Consider the following 18,471-nt stretch of genomic DNA (forward strand, 5'->3'; position numbering starts at 1 on the left):
GGCTGACGTGGCGCCCAGTTAAGTGTGAAAGGTTAGACCTCGGGAAAAGTCTACTGTCATTCTGGCGCAGCTGCGTCGTGTGATCATGGTTGCACCCCACAGCTTGCTTCCGTCAGAATAATAGGTGCACGTCAGGCTAGCAAGGAATTGTGATGATCCCGCGTGTCCAATCCCTACGACAAATTACGTGAATTACTCTAAACGAAGGATTTGCACGGGTCATCCCACCAACTTACAGATTCAGTGATCATTATCTCAAGGCATCCCACTATAAAATGGGAGCTCCTCTCTCATTAAGGGGATTCGCACATTTTTACTCTTGACAAAACTCTCTCTCTCTCTCTCTCTCTCTCTCTCTCTCTAAAAAAGACAGTCTTTAATACCTTGTATCATCAATGTAAAGTCAGTCGTCTAAAGTGACCTGACCTTTATCATTAATAAAAACATCAGTGGACGTAGGATTTGCTTCCTTAGTATCCAAACCACTTTAAAACTCCTTTCTCACTGCATTTAGTGTCATTTTCCCTTTCCATTCATGTGTGTCTTTTGGGCCAATCCAACATTTCACATGTGCGTTTCGTTGGTGTCAAAATCACACATCAACAGTTTGGCGCTAGAAGGAGGGCTAGTTTAGTGTTCATCCTTCATCAGGAGAATCTACAACCTACCGGTCCTACAGCAACAAATGGCCCGCCAACCAAAACCTGAGCAACCCAACCAGGGCGCTGAGGGGCTCCCCCAAGTTCAGGGGGACACCTCTTCCAAAAAACCTTTAGCCCCGCAAAATGCTGCAGGAGATATCCCGTCAAGTTCACAGCTTGACCCTGTTATTAGAAGCTACCTGGAGAGGTTTGACAATACTCTCCAGACAGTCAACCGAAGGCTGGACCGCTTGGACTAAGGCGTGCCATCCAAGTCAGTTGAGGCGGTGCAATCGCCAAAATCTCTACAGGTCGCGCAAAAGCGCGGCAAAGGGAAATAGCTCGTGCCGCAAGCACTACAGCTCGTGGACGAAAAGGTAAACAAGTGGCAAAAAGCAAGCCCACGGGCTCCAAAGGGCCAGCAAATTCTAACCGCGTCCCGAGCAGAATACCAGTTTCATTGAGACTCAGTGAAAGGACGCAGCCCGAGCTGTCCCATGCCACGTCGCAAGAGCACACCCATAAAAGTGCTAGTCGGGGCGATTCCTATCACCACCAGCAAAACGATCCTGATTGTCACCATGCGTGAGGGTCCCACACTTCACGGGACAGTTCTTACCACCGCGAAGGTCGTGAAAATACCCCGCACCTTTCATGGCCATCGCACTCCTCTAGCTTGCGTGTGTCAAGAGTGGCCGAAACCGCCGGTCGAGGCGAAGGAGAACCCGACCTCCGGACTTTCCTCAACCGTAATCGCGAGGGTCGAACTCGCATGGGTGAAAGCAATCCCCAAGCGGCTCCATTGCCGCAAATTGAGGAGTTACAGTGAGCTCTAGACAGACTGCGAGCTCAGCAAAATGAGCAGGGGCTAGTGGCATCTACGTCCCCCTTCTCTACCGAAGTGTTAGTCGCTCGTCTCGCACCAGGATTCGGGATGTCCGACATGTGGGCGTTTGATGGGAACTCCAACCCGCAGGATCATTTGTATGAATTTAACGACCTGATAGAGCTTCACCAGGTCTCAGATCTAGCAAAATGTCGTTGTTTGGTAGTGACTTTGACCTCCCATGCCAAACGGTGGTTCAGGTCGCTCCCAGCGGGATCGATCAGTTTGTGGCCTCAAATGAGCGTGACGTTCCTAAGGCATTTTCAAGCAAATCAAAAGTTCTCAATGCCTTTGAGCTACCTTAGCAATATAAGGCAAGAAATGGATGAATCCCTCCAGTCCTACATTGACCATTTCCACAGAGAGCTCAACAAGGTGGCTCATACTCCTAAAGAGTCTGTTCGGACTCTTGTCATAGCCAGAGTCTGTCCACATACCGACCTGTGGAAAGAATTACGGGCTGAGGACGATGTTTCCCTCACTAGATTCTATAATCTCGTAGAGAAGTACCTCCGAATAGAAAATTCAATGGCAGCTCTCCGCCGTCGTGACCACGGCACTTCGGTCAGTGCACCTGATCGGCAGGATAGTAGAAGAGCTGATCGAAGGGGGGACGCAGACGATCAGCGAAGAGGGAAGAAACCTTGTGACAAGCCCAAAAAGTTTTATGCTCCCGTCCCTCGTCGCGATCGCAACAGAAACCAATATACTCCACTAAACGCATCTGTATCGGCTATTCTCGATAAATCCGAGGAGGCCAGCCTGCTCACAGAGCCCGAGCCCATGAAAACTCTAGCGACAGCCAGAAATAATAAAAAATATTGTCGCTATCATCGGGACAATGGGCACCATACTGATGAATGCCGAGCTCTCAAGCAGGTGATTGAAAACCTGATCAAGCAGGGACATTTCAAGGAGTATATTGATGACTCTGCTCCCTCACAAGAGAAAAATCAAGGGGAGTCAAGTAAAAAGCGCCGCAATCAGAAAGGAGTGTGCACCCTCAATTTAATTTTTGAGGGACCGCACTTCGCAGGAAACTCGCGAGGTGCCCAAGAAAGGTATGCTCGCGAGGCACATCACGAGCCCATCAGAGCGATGAGCGCGGCGCAGTGACCACAGAAGGTTCGCCGGGAGGAGGAAATTTCCTTCTTCAAAAAAGATGCGGCCTGGCTGCATCATCCTCACGAAGATGCCCTTATGATAACGCCCCTCATAGGGCGCCATAATGTCCAGAGGATGTTAGTGGATAACGAAAGTGATGTGAACATCCTGTTTGCTTCAACTTTCGAAAGAATGAATTTGGACGAGGTAGACCTGAAACCTGCCTCGTTCCCTCTATATGGCTTCACAGGGGACCACCTGCTCCCCAAGGGCACGATCTTACTCCCAGTCACGTTGGGTGACTTCGATGAAGTGACCAGAGTAATTGAGTTCTTGGTAGTGGATTGCCCATCCGCCTTTAATGGAATTCTGGGGTGACCTCTGCTGAGACACTTCAAGGCGGTCACTTCAGTATATCACTTGAAAATGAAGTTCCCCACCCCGATGGGGATTGGGGAAGTTAACGAGTCTCAGCGCGCAGCTCGAGACTACTATGTGAAAGCAGTTCAGATGGCATGGAAAGGCAAAGGCACCTCGCACTGCGATCACAACCAGACAATAGCGATCAGCCGGATAGAGCCACAGCCTGGCCCAACCGATGATAATATAGACCCTCGAATTCAGGACTGCCCTTCCAGTGGGCCAGTTGAGGACCTAACTGAAGTAATGGTCAACCAGACCGAACCAAGCATGGTGTTAAGGATCGGTAAAAATCTCAATCCCCAACTCGCTACCGACCTAACCAACTTCCTCAGGGAAAACATCGATGTGTTCGCATGGTCCCACACAGATATGATCGGGATCAGCCCGAATGCTATTTGCCATGCATTAAACATCGACGGTCAAGCCAGGCCAGTTCTCCAAAAGAGGAGAGCGATGGACCCAGAACGATATGCTGCCTTAAAGCTTAAGGTGGATAACCTCCTCCGAAATGGGTCCATCCGAGAAGCACTCTATCCGACCTAGGTTGCCAACCCAGTTCTAATAAAGAAGCCTAACGGCAAATGGCGGACCTGCGTCAACTTCACCGATCTCAACAAGGCGTGTCCGAAGGACAGTTTCCCCTTACCAAGAATTGACCAGCTCGTGGACGCCACCTCGAGGCACGAGCTACTCGAGGTGGCTAAGTTTTATGGACGCGTACTCGAGATACAATCAAATTCTGATGTACTTGCCAGACGAAGAGCATACATCTTTTATTACAGATCGGGGACTGTACTGTTACAAAGTTATGCCCTTCGGCCTCAAGAACGCTGGTGCAACTTACCAGCGACTAGTTAACCGAATGTTCTCTGAACAGATAGGTAGATCGATGGAGGTCTACGTAGACAACATGCTGGTGAAGTCCCATGTCGCTTCAGATCATGTAGCCCATCTCGCTGAGATGTTCGGCATCCTCCGGCAGTACCGAATGAAGTTGAACCCCCTCAAATGTTCATTCAGAGTATCTTTGGGAAAATTCCTAGGGTACATAGTTAACCAGCGGGGAATTGAGATCAACCTTGAAAAAATCCAAGCTCTCCTTGATATGAAGAAACCGACCAACAAAAAACAGGTTATGAGCTTGAACGGGCGTATAACGGCGCTAAGTCGCTTCATATCAAGGCTAACAGATCGCTGCTTGCCATTCTTCAATGTACTCAGGGCCAATAAGAAGTTCGAATGGACTCCCGAGTGTGAACAGGCCTTCCAGAGAATAAAGGAATACCTTGGGAAGTCACCACTTCTGTCCAAACCTCTCCCACAAGAGATCCTCTTTCTGTACCTATCTATCTCGTAGTTCGTGGTCAGTGCAACTCTGGTTCGGGAAGAGAATAGAACACAATGGCCAGTATATTACACGAGCAAGCGTCTCCTGGATGCCGAGATGCAGTATCCAGAAATGGAACGATTAGCCTATGCCCTGCTGATCGCTTCCTGAAAGTTGCGACCTTACTTCCATGCCCATACAGTTCACGTATTGACTAATTACCTGCTCAGGCAGGTCCTCCAAAAACCGGAGGCATCGGAAAAATTGCTCAAATGGGCCATGGAACTCAGCCAGTTTGATCTTCATTACAAACCAAGAGCAGCTATTAAAGGGAAAGTTGTTGCCGACTTCATCTCAGAGTTCTCGCATCACCCAACGAACGAGTCAAAACTGCCCAACGAAGTCATCTAGGAAACTGTTCAAAATCTATCGACGTGGACCCTCTACGTCGATGGATCATCGAACAGAAAGAGGGGCAGAGCGGGCCTTCTCTTGTTGAGTCCCGAAGGGGCTCGCATTAATGGCATTCTCCGGTTCGGTTTCAAAGCAACAAATAATGAGGCCGAGTATGAAGCTCTGCTCGTTGGACTCAGGTTAGCCAAGGAAATGGGTTCAACCGCGATCAGCGTCCACAGTGACTCCATGCTGGTCGTTAACCAGATTTTGGGAGAATATCAAGCCAAGGAAGATAACATGATCAATTATCTAAAGAAAGCTAAGGTTGCACTCGAGCCATTCAAGCACTTCGCAATCACTCAGATCCCCAGAGAAAACAATTTTGTGGCGGACGCCTTGGCGAGGATAGCCTCATCATTAGACTCGGATGCACCAGAGAGCATTCATGTTCGATTAATCAAAATCCCCAGTATCAGCCCAATCGAACAGGCCGTGAATGTAACGGGTTCAGACTCTTGGATGACTCCCATTACTCGGTATCTCAAGGATGGGATCTTGCCTGACAATAAGGTCGAGGCAAGGATTCTACGAACAAGATCTGCTCATCGGAGACCAGCTTTACAGGCGAGGGTTTAGTGCCTATCTTCTCTGATGTGTTACCAGCGAAGAAGCAGATTATATCATGAGGGAGATACATGAAGGGATCTGCGGTAATCACACCGTTGCGCGATCTCTAGCAAACAAGGTTGTTCATCAGGGGTACTATTGGCCCCGAATCCAAGATACCGCGAGCTCCCTCCCACGAACTGGTAACCATGACTAGCCCCTGGCCTTTCTCCATGTGGGGGATCGATCTCATCGGTCTCATGCCAGTTAGTAAAGGGGGAGTCAAATTTGTCGTTGTCGTTGTCGTGGTCGTGGTAGATTACTTCACCAAATGGGTGGAAGCTAAACCGCTAGCCGCGATCACGACCAGAAAGCTCAAGGACTTCGTTTTCAAGAATATTGTGTGCCGCTACGGAATTCCTCATACCCTTATCTCAGATAATGGGAAACAGTTCAACAACGAGGAATTCAAACAGTTTTGTGATGAGCTGGGCATCCATAAAAAATTTGCCTCAATAGCAAGGCCACAAGCAAATGACCAAGTTGAAGCTGTCAACAAAACCATCAAGCACACTCTAAAGATCAAACTTGGCGCAACCAAAGAGAATTGGGCTGACGACCTCCCTGAAGTCCTATGGGCGTACAGAACTACTCCAAGAACCTCCACCTCAAAAACACCTTTTTCGCTAGCATACGGATGCGAAGCGATGATCCCTGTAGAGGTGGGAACTGATTCACTGCGGAGGGACTTGTATTATGAGGCCGACAATGAAGCACTTATGAGAGCAAGTCTAGACCTTGTTGAAGAACATCGCAGCAAGGCATCGCTAAGGATAGCAGCCTATCAGCAACGCGCGAAGAGGTTCTTCGATTCGAAGGTCAGGCGAAGAGACTTCCAGGTCGGCGATCTTGTGCTAAAGGAAGTTCTTCTCGGTACCAGGGAACCCAGTGCGGGAGTGTTAGGACCGAACTTGGAAGGTCCATACCACATCGACAAAGTGATAAGACCGGGGACTTATCATCTCAAAAGGCTGAACGGTTCCAAGGTACCTCGAGCTTGGAATGCTGAGCACCTTCGACCATACTATCAGTAATTCCGAACTCAGTTTTCCTTGTAAATTAACTTGCAATTTGTGTAAATAATTTCCTTGTAAAGTGTCATTTTGTTCGCATGTAATCTTGTTTATGAGAATGTGTTATGTCATCACACTTGTTTCGGTAAATGTAAGCAATAAGGAAGTACTCATGTATAATAAAGCGAACAGAAATTGTAAAAGCAGAAATGTATTTCATTAATGTGGAGTACAACAGGCAAAATGACATGACTATAAGCCCTAATCCAGCTCCTAGAAGGCCGACCTCGTCGTCCTAAGGCTGGTCGACTGAGGGTTTATCCGAGGCATGTTCCGAACCTCCTGCTCGGGAGGTCGCTGTTTCATCATCCTCCCGCGCCATGGACATAAGTGTATCTTGCCAGTCTTTCGGGAGGTCGGACAAGTCAAGTCACGGATTCTTCGATCGCAAGGCATAAATAGAGTCGATTGCCCATTCAGCAGCCTTCTCCTCGATCTCCGCTGCCTGATCCTGCATCTCTTGTGTCAAGGAAACAACTTTTCCTTGACTTTCCTGAAGTTCAACTTTGAGGGCTTGCCTTTCCTTCTTGGAGGTGTCCCTCTCTTGCTCTGTTCGTAAGACCTGTAGAGAGGTCGTTTTGAGCTCCTGGTCCTTCTCCTCGGCCTCCTTGGAGAGTCTGGCTATGGTCCTTTGTAGCTCCTTTACTTCCTCTCCATGCTTCTCGAGCTGCGCTTTCTGGAAGCCCACCGTATGAAAAGTCGTGTCTCTTTCGTTCAGGTACCTGTTCGTCGACTCAGAAGACAGGTTTCTCTCTATTTCGACAGCTTCCAGGCTTCACTTGAGCACTGCGTTGTCTTCCTTCAGAGCAACACCTCCCTTCGCAGCACCCAGTTGAATCTTTTCCATGGACATTCGCATAAAAAGAAGAGCCTGCGAACAAAGAAAGAAAAAGTTAGCTAATCAAAAGAAGCTAAGGGAAGTCCTAGCCGAGGACAATTCCTTCACCTTGCTCAAGTGTTGGATCGATGCAGACATTAGGTCCACGTCGTTGGAACTTGCGAACTGCTCAAAAGATTCCGAGAGTCCGCATTCCAATAGGGCGTATACCACCGGCTGTAGGTACTCCGGCAGGTTCCCCAGCGAGTCCAACACTGGAGTATCCTTCTTCAAGGCCTCAGTAGCGGTCGTGTCATCATAGGTTCCTTGCCCGACCTGCTCACGTCCGGCCGCAACCTCTTTGATTGATCGCCCTCAGATTCGGTCTCTGACTCTTCGACCTGAATCAGTTTCCTCTTCTTCCGCTGGGTCGTTGTCTTCAGCCTCGGGCGAGTAAGCGACGGCTGGGAAACCTTCGTGGTTCGCATCGGCACGTCCTCTGAAGGTTCCGCTTGAGAAGTTTCGGAAGGTCGGGCCGGTTGGCCCGATGTTGCGTCTTTTGCCGGAGGAACAGTAGAAGCAGCTTCAGTCGCTTTGGCTTTCTTTATCCGAGAGAAATTGAGCGGCCTTCGTCACGGCTGCTCTGACTCCTTCGGAGGCATGATCGCTGCATGCAAAGCATCATTAGCCAAAATATCACTTTACACGACCAGAAAGGGACCAGTTAGCAGGACTTACTCAATAGGGGCTCTAACGACGCGTTTGCATTGAATAAACCGTATTTCCGTAAACTCGCAGTCGTCACGAGTTTCTTCGCGTCGCGCTTGTCCTCGGGTAGGGATCCAAAATGCAGGATCCTACTTCTATCGAAGAGCAGCCCTAGATCGGTCGTCTTGTTAACTGTCAGAAAGAAATCAGGTCGTTAGAAAAGCATATTTCAAGTGCAATGAATTTGTCAAAAAAAAAAAAAAAAAAAGCCTACTCGGTTCCTGGAAGTGGCAATGGCCGTCATAATGAAAGAAGAAAAACTTCGTTTCATAGGCCCCCACGTTGCTCGAGTAGCTGTGTATCCCATCGACGATAGTAGGTCGCGTGGACAAGTAGTAAGAGTCCTTGTCCTTGCTCTTTTTCAAATAATACAAGCAGCCGACCTCCATCACGGTCAGCTCGCCGAGCCCGTTCTCTTGGCACGCGATGTACATTGCAACAGTAATGACGTACGCGTTTGGAGTTAGCTGCATCGGCGCGACCCTGAAGTGGTCCAAAAGCGACCTGATGAAAGGGTGGAAGGGGATCAGTCCTCCACCCTTGATGATCTCCTCGGAGACCGCGGCCAGACCACTCAACAGGTACCGTAATGAGTGCGCCACGTCGAGGAAAGCATCCACCTCGATGCCGTACTGCTTTATTACCCTCTCAAGCTCATCCCCAGTAAGAACCGAAAAGACCTCGATAGGGATGTTTGGAGCACCTTGTGGGGACGAACTGGTTCCCTGTTCAAATCTGGTTGCTGAGGGGTCCATTTTGCTGGTCTGCAAAAGCGACAAGCAGAAAGGTCATTTAGCCGTCGCACGCTATTTTGTACGATGATGTGGGAGGAGACAAACTCCCTAAATTCCAAAGGAAACCCTAACAGCACGATTCGAGCTGCCATTCATGGCTTGAACCTGACCTAAGCATCTCGTCTCCGATAGGCTACCGGAAGACAGACGCCACTCAGCCATGGAAGATAATGAAACAAAAACAGGGAAAAGCTCTTACCTCTCGGAGTATGAGAATAGCTTTCGCTTCGAATACTGGAAAAATGCTGGTTAGAGAGACAGGTTCCAAGTTTGCGAAAATCTTTTACTCTCTAAGAAAAAGGCTCTAGTGACATTGCCTAAGAACGACTCGAGGTTTTTATAGCATATGAATCGGCGTTTCAATTTCTTGGAATCGAAACGGCGTTTGGGCGGCAAAGGTTTCTCACCGTTGATCACGGCCAGTGTCGCGCATCAGCGGGGAAGAGTGAGCGTCACGACTGGATAAAGTCAAACCTTCATCTCTTCCGTTGAAAAGCTCAAACGACGGCCATCTCTCTTCCTCAGAGCATTAATTGCGCCTCAAATCTACATTTAATGCTCTGATAAAGGGCATCGTTTCAACGTACAACGCATTTAATGTCCTGATAAGGCGTACGGTGTCAGCGCACAACACATTTAATGCATCTGGCTCTGTCAGCGCAGGGACTGCTTCATTCAATGCACCCATATCAAAAGGACAAAAAGTGACGTCTGACGAAATCAGGTCATTCGTCCCCTGCAAATAATGAACATGCGAGGTCGTTCTCGAAAAAGTGCCATCCCGACCTACTTTCAAACAGGTCGGAATTTTCGGAATTTCCAAAATCTCTAGGAATCACCCAATTGTGGCATGACTTGTAGTTTCCAAGGTTCGGTTCTCAAACCTTAAAAACTAGGGGACTTCTGTTATGCCTGGGAACATAGGGCTGACATGGCGCCCAGTTAAGTGCGAAAGGTTAGACCTCGGGAAGAGTCTACTATCATTCTGGCGTAGCTGCGTCGTGTGATCATGGTTGCACCCCACAGCTTGCTTCCGTCAGAATAATGGGTGCATGTCAGGCCAGCAAGGAGTTGTGATGATCCCACGTGTCCAATCACCGCAGCAAATCACGTGAATTACTCTAAACGAAGGATTTGCACGGGTCATCCCACCAACTTACAGATTCAGTGATCATTACCTTAAGGCATCCCACTATAAAATGGGAGCTCCTCTCTCATTAAGGGGATTCGCACATTTTTACTCTTGACAAAACTCTCTCTCTCTCTCTAGAAAAGACAATCTTTAATACCTTGTATCATTAGTGTAAAGTCAGTCTTCTAAAGCGACCTGACCATTATCATTAATAAAAACATCAGTGGACGTAGGATTTGCTTCCTTAGCATCCGAACCACTTTAAAACTCCTTTCTCACTGTATTTAGTGTCATTTTTCCTTTCCATTCATGTGTGTCTTTTGAGCTAACCCAACATTTCACACGTGCATTTCGTTGGTGTCAAAATCACGCATCAACATATATAATTTCATATTATATTATCCAAGTCAACCAATTTGATACCTTTAGAGCCTAGAGTGGTAAACTCGGCTATCAGAGTTGAGTAACATCTTTAATTAACTCATGATATAATAAAATCTTATGAAATCCTCCTGAGAGTATTAAGGAGTAAGGAAAATTAATTCATCTCAAACTGGTTTGGCTCCGCGAAAAGCTATAGCTGATGTGCTGCAATTCCTGCAGAACTCGAAGCTCTCGCCTTCTACATGGCGATGAGGTTTTTAAGTTCTGATTTCTTAATCCATCCAATCTAGATCTAGATTAATCTAATGATTCTTTTATTTTTTCTATCAGCTCGGAGTCAAACTCCGACACTGTGAGCATAGATACTACTTTTTTTTTTTTTTTTTTAATTATTGATGCACTCAAACTTTTTAATATTGTCTCCTCATGAATAACTAGAAATTTTTTTTTTTTTTTTATCATGAATTATTTGTAATATTTCAATGAAAAAAAAGAAGTTATTTTACTCGATAGAGAATGAATATATTTAATACTACCAACTATCTATTCAAAGAAAAAGAATATAATTGAAATAGATAATTTAAAAAAAAAAAAATTCAATTTTGGAAGCAAAAATTGTTAATTGGGAAAGTTGGCAGTTGTTGATGTTGAACGTGGACTGGGTCTCAACTATCGTAAAGCGGCCATACTTCCTTCCTGAGAACTTAATGTCGCGGTCCATTGCAGAAATATGTTAACATAAACACCAGATTACTACATGAAAATAATATCGTTCCACCTAAAATACTTGTCCATTAATGAGTATTATCGGTAGCAAAATTGTATAGAAGCTATAATTGATCTTTATCCTTTAAGTCATCTTGGTTGCCTTTATAAAAGCCTTGATTGAAAACTTTGTCATATAACAAGAAAGAGAGAAAAAGAAACATTAGAATAGCTTTGAAATTTGAATGAAAAGCTTACAACCTCAATATTAATTTGATCCTTGTGTTCTATAGTCTCTCACTCTTACCCTTTTAACACATCTCTTATTACTACATCTCGTACATGTTAAATTATTGTATGTCACGTACTTTCAACAAGAAAAATAGATTTTTTTTGGCAAGGGGCTTTCCTCAAATTCTTTTAATAATATGATACAAATTATTGTTGAATGGTCACATTTTATTTAATTTCAAATATGATTCATACTACCATGAATTCAATGACTTCTCTGACTCTTCATCTCCACTTTGAACCTGAAAATTTTAAAATATAAGACTCCGTTTGGTTCATTATTATAATAGTTTTTAGAATAATCTTTTGAAAAAAGTTAAATTGAACGGGTATTACGATGTAAGATTTAAAAATTAATAAAATACCCCCTATATTTGTTTATTTACTAAACACCCCTACAATAAAATATTAAAAGTTAACAAAAACACCTCTAATCCACCCATTAAATACGGACAACCGGCCACTACCGCCGGAAGATGACCGGAATGTTTTTTGCAATTTCTAAAAAAAATATTTGGAGATGTTCAATTAAATTAACAAATTTAAGAGGTTTAAAAGAAATTGAAAAATATAAAATAATATTTTGAGAATAATGACATTTTACTGTTTAACTGTTTTGGGAATACTAATAATAGTATTTCTAAAAGCAAAACAAACGAAGCCTAAATCATTAGTATTTATAATATCATTAATGAGCAAAAGGCCTTGACTTCACATCAACTAAAATGAGGATTTCCCCAATAACACAAGTTACAATTTATTTGCCAAGAAATTCTCCCGATTTTTCATAAGAGGAAATTTACTTTCACTTTAATTTCGTACAAGACAAGAATAATATCAGTATGTGAATTTACACAAGAAAAAACAAAACTTGCCTATACCAGACCGAGTGGCAATCCAATCAGTGATTGCAAAATCTGCCATTAAAGGAAGTTCTGACTTCTCATAGCTCATGCCTTCTGCAGCCATTCATAACATTGGGTATGACATGAATTTTGCAGTGCGTAACCCATAAAATTTTTTTGAGACTGGCCTATTTCTGGACCACCAACGAGAAAGTCTTTCCTACAAAATATTGCAACAGAACTGACTAATGAGTATATGTCACATCAGCAAGAGCGGAATATAATTGCCCTCTTATTGGCAGGTCGTATTGCATCATCCTGTATAAAAGAGTTTTTCACTACTGAAACAGTCATATTCCACAGTAATTACTTTATTATATGATTAAATCCCTAAACTATGAGACTTGCATATATTTGGAGCTTGGAAAAGCTTACTATTCATGAGTGAAATTTTATAAATGGTATTAGAGGTAGGCTCTAAAGCGCTTCTCAATAGAAATCACTGATGCATCATTTTTCATAGATCACCTCCAATCCGACCCCTGAGTTCAGAAAGACAATGCGACTAACAACATTCCATTCACAGCATAGCAGATGAGCAATAAAAAATCACACAAAATTGCTATCATTGTGACAACAGTTCACAAAGAACTGCTAACCTTTTGCTCTAACTGGTGATTGCGCTGTTCAAATCTTCTTATAGTTGCTTGCTGATTCTCTAAGTGAGTAGCTTCTGTCTTGAATTCCTCCAGCTCAACTTACATTTTCCAAGTTTTAAATTTTATTTCAGACAATTTTAGATACTGCTCCTGGAAAGAAACAAGTGAGGACACCAATGAACAATTTTCAGATTTTCTTTTGTCTCTGGTTTCTAACTAGAAACAAACAACAAAATGTAACCAAACTGCAAAATAAATAGCAATGTATTATCCTTAATAAAGAACAAATCTTTATAAGAAGCAGGGAAGATATTGAACATATATAACATGTAAAAGCAAACAATAGCTTCAACAAACTACAATAATATGAAAATTCTAGAAACAACGATCTTATTTTACCAATAGAAAATAGGTGATTAGTTGAGGTGCATACAAGCTGGTCCAGACACCCCGGTCATTAAAAAAATAAAAAATAAAAATAAAAAAGAGGTGATTATGGTGACCCTGATCAGTAGCAGCCACTTTTGATATGTAGAGCCTTGGTTTAATTTTAAGGCAGCATCATGATTAATATATATATAACTTATACGTATGATAATGATATTACTTCTAAATAATAGTTAGCAAGCTATTTTAGATAATTAAGAGTGTTATTTACCTCCAGCAATGTCTGAATACTTGGAAGCTATTTCATTAATATACGGTTCCAAGAATTTACAAGGTTGGTACACACCAAGGAGCTGTGAAATAAACCATCATCTACACAAAAACCAAAACCATATTTAATCATAATTAAACAAATATTAATATCAACACCGTGTATAGAATAAAGAAAGGGTAGCTTGTGAATGTGAGGGTGAGCTACTGGCTATGTACCAGCTAGTTAATTTCTTTGTTGTCATCAACCGAGCTTTCCCTTGGTTCTTGGAATTGCATTAAACTGAGCTCCATAAGCTGATCCACCGTTTGGAGGGTCAAATCCATGTGGGTTCTCAAACTCAAGACATGCTTGCTCCCATCTTTAAATCTAAGCAAAGTTGCTGCTTCATTTCACAAAGCACAAACAAGTAAATTCTCTTACTCTATTAAAACTGAAAGCGATTGTTTTGCTCTGTCTACATACATATACCAACTATATGCAAAACAAATGACAAGTAAAATGGAAAAAAGTACCCACAGAGAGAAGACAAAGAAGCAAGAAAGAAAGGTTCTCGTAACTAGTCCATAATAACAATACCCATAGAAGACAAAGAAGCAAGAAAGAAAGATTCTCGTAACTAATCTATAATACATAAGAGAACAGGGAATGCCCAATTCATGATAAAGAAGGGTTAATTAATTAGTGATATTTTCATGATATTTTTTTATTGAATTTCCAATTTAGAGGCTGTGGCTAAGGCTAAAGTAATTGAACTTATGCAAGAGGAATCCCCTCAGTTCTCTCTGAACCAAGGTATAGCTAGTGATGAATGCCTAAGTTACTGTATTCAACCATACAACGAAATCAAATTACCACCAAGAGCCACTTAAACTTTTCAGTACTTAAATCCGGTCACCCTAATACAAAAATCACACTCCAAATTATCGGCTTTCAAATCTCAAAACAATGAGATCAGCTTTTCGAAATCAATTATTCCACACCGTTTGATCTGCTAGAAAGTAATCACGCATAGATACAGAGCAACAACAAAAATATACAATGTTCAGAGAGATTACTGTTATATATATTTAAAAAAGAATTAGTCACCATTTTACCACAATATAGATCTTCATGATTGTTTTTAATTAACGCAAATTTGGTTCTAAGTTGAAATTTTTCGGTATTTCTAATATCAAAATGAAATACATAGAATGAACAAAATGAACGACTGGGAAGATATCTAGCTAGGAATTAACAAGAAAGTGAAATTTCACAGAATCAAATTTCACAATAGATAATATACTCAAGTAAAGCTTCACAGGAAACAAACAAGTCATAAGTGCACAAACAAAAGGAGAACGTAAAATGCTACAAAGGCCTATTATAGAATCAGCATCTCAGCAATGAATATTATCAAACCAATAATAACCATTGGATTATAAAGAATGCCAAGGACTCAGAGATTGAAAGACTGAGAAGAAAAAATCTAGCTTACTAAAAAATCTAGCTTACTAAGCCTGAGATAAAGGGATTAATGCTAGGTGGTCGGTGATTCAGAGAGATCAATGCCAGAGATTCAGTGATTCAGGGAGATCAAGCCAGAAATTGAGAGATTATTTGGAGTGAGCTAGGCTTTGGAGAGGGAGAGATTGGTGATAGAGATAGATGGTTTTTGCAGCAAAGAAATGGACTGAGTGAGATTTTATTTTCCTTAGTCAACTGTAATTCTTTCAAATATTATGTATCAGTAATTTTTTCCAAATTAGTTAAGTTCTTTAAACTCAAATATTACTAATTTTTGTGGCAGCATTTTTGAGACAGCCACAAAATGGTGTCACATCAAATGTTTTTCTAGTAGTGTTTTGTACACATGGCATAAAATAAGATAAACATCTGACTAAAGAAAAATGACAAGAAATAATAGAAAAATGAAAAAAGTAGTTACTTACCTTGGGCAAAATAGTTTTAGATAGCACCAGAGAAAAAGGGAAAGGGAAATGGAACCAAATCCATCTGGAATACCAAGTTTAAAAGAATCCTTTAGGCTCTAGCTTTGCTAGTGCTCTTGGTTCTGAGGTTGAATTTTTCCACGCTCAACAAATCGTAGCATAAGGTTATCTGCCTCCTCTGATTTTCCTTCAAAGACTAGTCTCTTGCTCACCTTCTCACATAACTTCAAATCAGGGATCAGATTCCGATTAAACATACGACAAGCTACTTTATATGCAGACAGAGGAATCCCTTTCCTCAAATAACTTTCCATAAGCACATGGCATGTGCTAGCATCAACTTTTGAAGCAGTTCTCAAGACCTTACTCAAGAGTTTTTCAGCCTCTTCCAAGTTTCCAAAACTACATAGCTTCTCAATAACTTGATTATAAGCTGTTCTACACTTCTGTCTTGAAAGCATCTTCTCTAGCAAGCCTAACAAATCTTCCACTCTACCCATCTGACAATATCGATGGATAATTGTCCTGTATGTAACAGCTGTAGGAACCAAACCTTTTTGAAGCATTCGGTTACTAAGTTCGGTTGCCTCTTCTATTCTACCTTTTTTCCCCAAAGCATCAATTATCGTCGTATAAGTGACTACATCAGGGTGTTTGTTGCTCAAATACATGTCATCAAGCAATGAAAGAGCAGCATCCAAGTCATCTTTCTGACAAAATCCATGGATCACAGTAGTAAAGTTCACAACATTAACAGCACATCCCTTGTTTAAGCACTCCTCCATGAACTTTTTAGCCTCATTGATTTTTCCATCTTGACAAAGAGACTGAATTAATAAGTTAATTTCAACTGGTGTTGGAAAAAAGCCCTTTTTAATCATCTCCCTCACCACATCACAAGCCTCTGATAATTTTCTTTCCCTCCGCAGCCCATGCATCACAACACTATAAGTGATGGCATTAGGAGTCCACCACTCTTCCTCACACATGTCAATCATCTCTCTAGCCTCTAATGATCTTCCATTATGACAAAGCCCATTTAACAAGGCAGTATGTGACACAGTGTTTGGTTTGCAGCCATGCTTGTACATCTGCTGAAGCATCTTTTTAGCTAAGTCCAATTTTCCCAACCGACAAAATCCATTAACAACAGTAGTGTAAGTAACTACATCAGGAATACAACCTTTCTGAAACATTTGATTTACCAGTTCTTTTGCCTCCTTGATTCTTCCGTCCTTACAAAAGGAGTGAATAATTGCACTATATGCTACTTTATCAACGTGAAATCCCTTATCTTCAGCCTCCTTCAGAAATTCAAGAGCCTCATCACCATGGCCATGCTTTGAGAGCATATGGATAAGAGTACCATAAGTAACCTGATCATGTAACAAATTACTATCATTCACCATCTTCTCCATTAAGTCCCTCACTTCTTTAATTCTTTTCTCCTTGCATAGAAAACCCATTACAGTAAAGTAACTAACTTTATCTGGAGAACATCCTTTAAATGGCATTTCAGTGATCAGCTCCATGGCATCCTCAATGCATTGTAAATCACAATATCCCTTGATCAAACTGTTATAAGTAACAACATTAGGTGTAATGCCAACAAGTTGCATCCTTTTCACAAACCTCAATGCCTTCTCCAACTTATTTCCCACCACCAAAACATGAACTGCAGTGTTACATATCAATAAGTCAGGTTTAACTCCAGCCTTTTGCATCATAGTCAATATCTGCATTGCATTTCTCAACTTGCCTGCCCGACTGTAAGCCACCATTACATAACTAAATGCTTCAGGCCGACAGTTAATTCCCCTACGTGCCATAAGCCGAAGAACCCGCTTAGCACCCTGACACAATTTTGTCTTACTGAGAACCTCAAGAATCACATAATACACTATTGTATCATGCCGATATCGCCATTGCCTATCAGCCCAGTAGAAAAACTTCAAAGCAACACGTTCATCAGCCTGAGAGCGCAAAACAGCACAAACCTGCCAAGACTTGAGGCTTCGTAACAGGTGTCTCAATTCCTCTTCATGCTTTGGGCTCCAAGCTGACCTAAGTTCAATCAACCTACAAACTTCTCTCACTAAAGGGTGTCTAAGTTCATCTTCCTCCACTTCAACTCTCCTAATATCATCTTTATTTAAACAGTTTTTATCAAAAGAATCCAAAACTGTGAAAGTATCATCACAATCACTATCATGCTCCCCATCTTCTAATTCTTCATCAGAATCCTCAACCTTATCAAATCTATCAAATTTAGATTTTTTATTCTTTTTAATGTCACCATGATGACTACCAAAGAAACTCAAATCTCCAGAATCTTTGTCATAACCATCAGTACTCTCAACAAAGTCATCCTTTTCAACAAAACGGCCATCAAAGTTGGAGCCTGAACTAGAGTTAAAAGTAAGGTTTCTTGACAAAATTGCTGGTGTGCCGGTGAAATCGAGAACATCATTGGTCAATTGGTATGCTAGTCCCTGAAAAGGGGAGTAAATTAAGCAAGAAGGAAAGCCAGAAAGATATAAAGAAAATGAAGTAGCACACACTATAAACTCCCTTTTGCTAAAAGGGATTTTATGGAATATTGCAATTTCAATCAACTAGTTGGGGCTTGCAAATAATGGTATGAGGTAGTTGAACAAAAAGTAAGTTACACACACATTATAAATCCTCTCTATACTTGACGCAGCATCTAGTAGCTGGCAACAAGAGAACCATTGCAATGTAAACCACTTAGCTATACCCGTGTTCTTCTTCAGCATAATTACATTTAACATCATTAAGAATAACTTGAGCAGAAAAGAAATGCCTTATGGAAAAAGCAAAAGCAGAAATGATCACAAGACTGTAATACCAAAATTTGTCATTTTCTAAGACAATATTAACTATGGCTAACTTTTTACATTCACCATGGCAAAGATCACAAGGGGTGGAAAGTTTCATGGTGAAATTTTCA

General features: G+C 42.2%; 1 protein-coding gene across 1 annotated transcript; it reads right to left on the reverse strand.

The window, feature by feature from the left end:
- Positions 1–12,238: 12,238 nt before the first annotated feature.
- LOC116129154 (pentatricopeptide repeat-containing protein At1g09900-like) lies at positions 12,239–18,277 on the reverse strand. The gene is made up of 5 exons (XM_031414908.1): positions 18,176–18,277; positions 15,501–17,992; positions 13,570–13,951; positions 12,912–13,061; positions 12,239–12,472 (listed from the first exon to the last, which is right to left on the reverse strand). Exons 1-2 carry the CDS (start codon positions 18,275–18,277, stop codon positions 15,608–15,610), a joined length of 2,487 nt encoding a protein of 828 aa, XP_031270768.1. The 3' UTR covers positions 12,239–12,472; positions 12,912–13,061; positions 13,570–13,951; positions 15,501–15,607.
- Between the last annotated feature and the right edge of the window lie 194 nt (positions 18,278–18,471).

This window comes from Pistacia vera, unplaced genomic scaffold, assembly GCF_008641045.1.
Source record: "Pistacia vera cultivar Batoury unplaced genomic scaffold, PisVer_v2 Contig208, whole genome shotgun sequence".
Taxonomy (NCBI): Eukaryota; Viridiplantae; Streptophyta; class Magnoliopsida; order Sapindales; family Anacardiaceae; genus Pistacia; species Pistacia vera.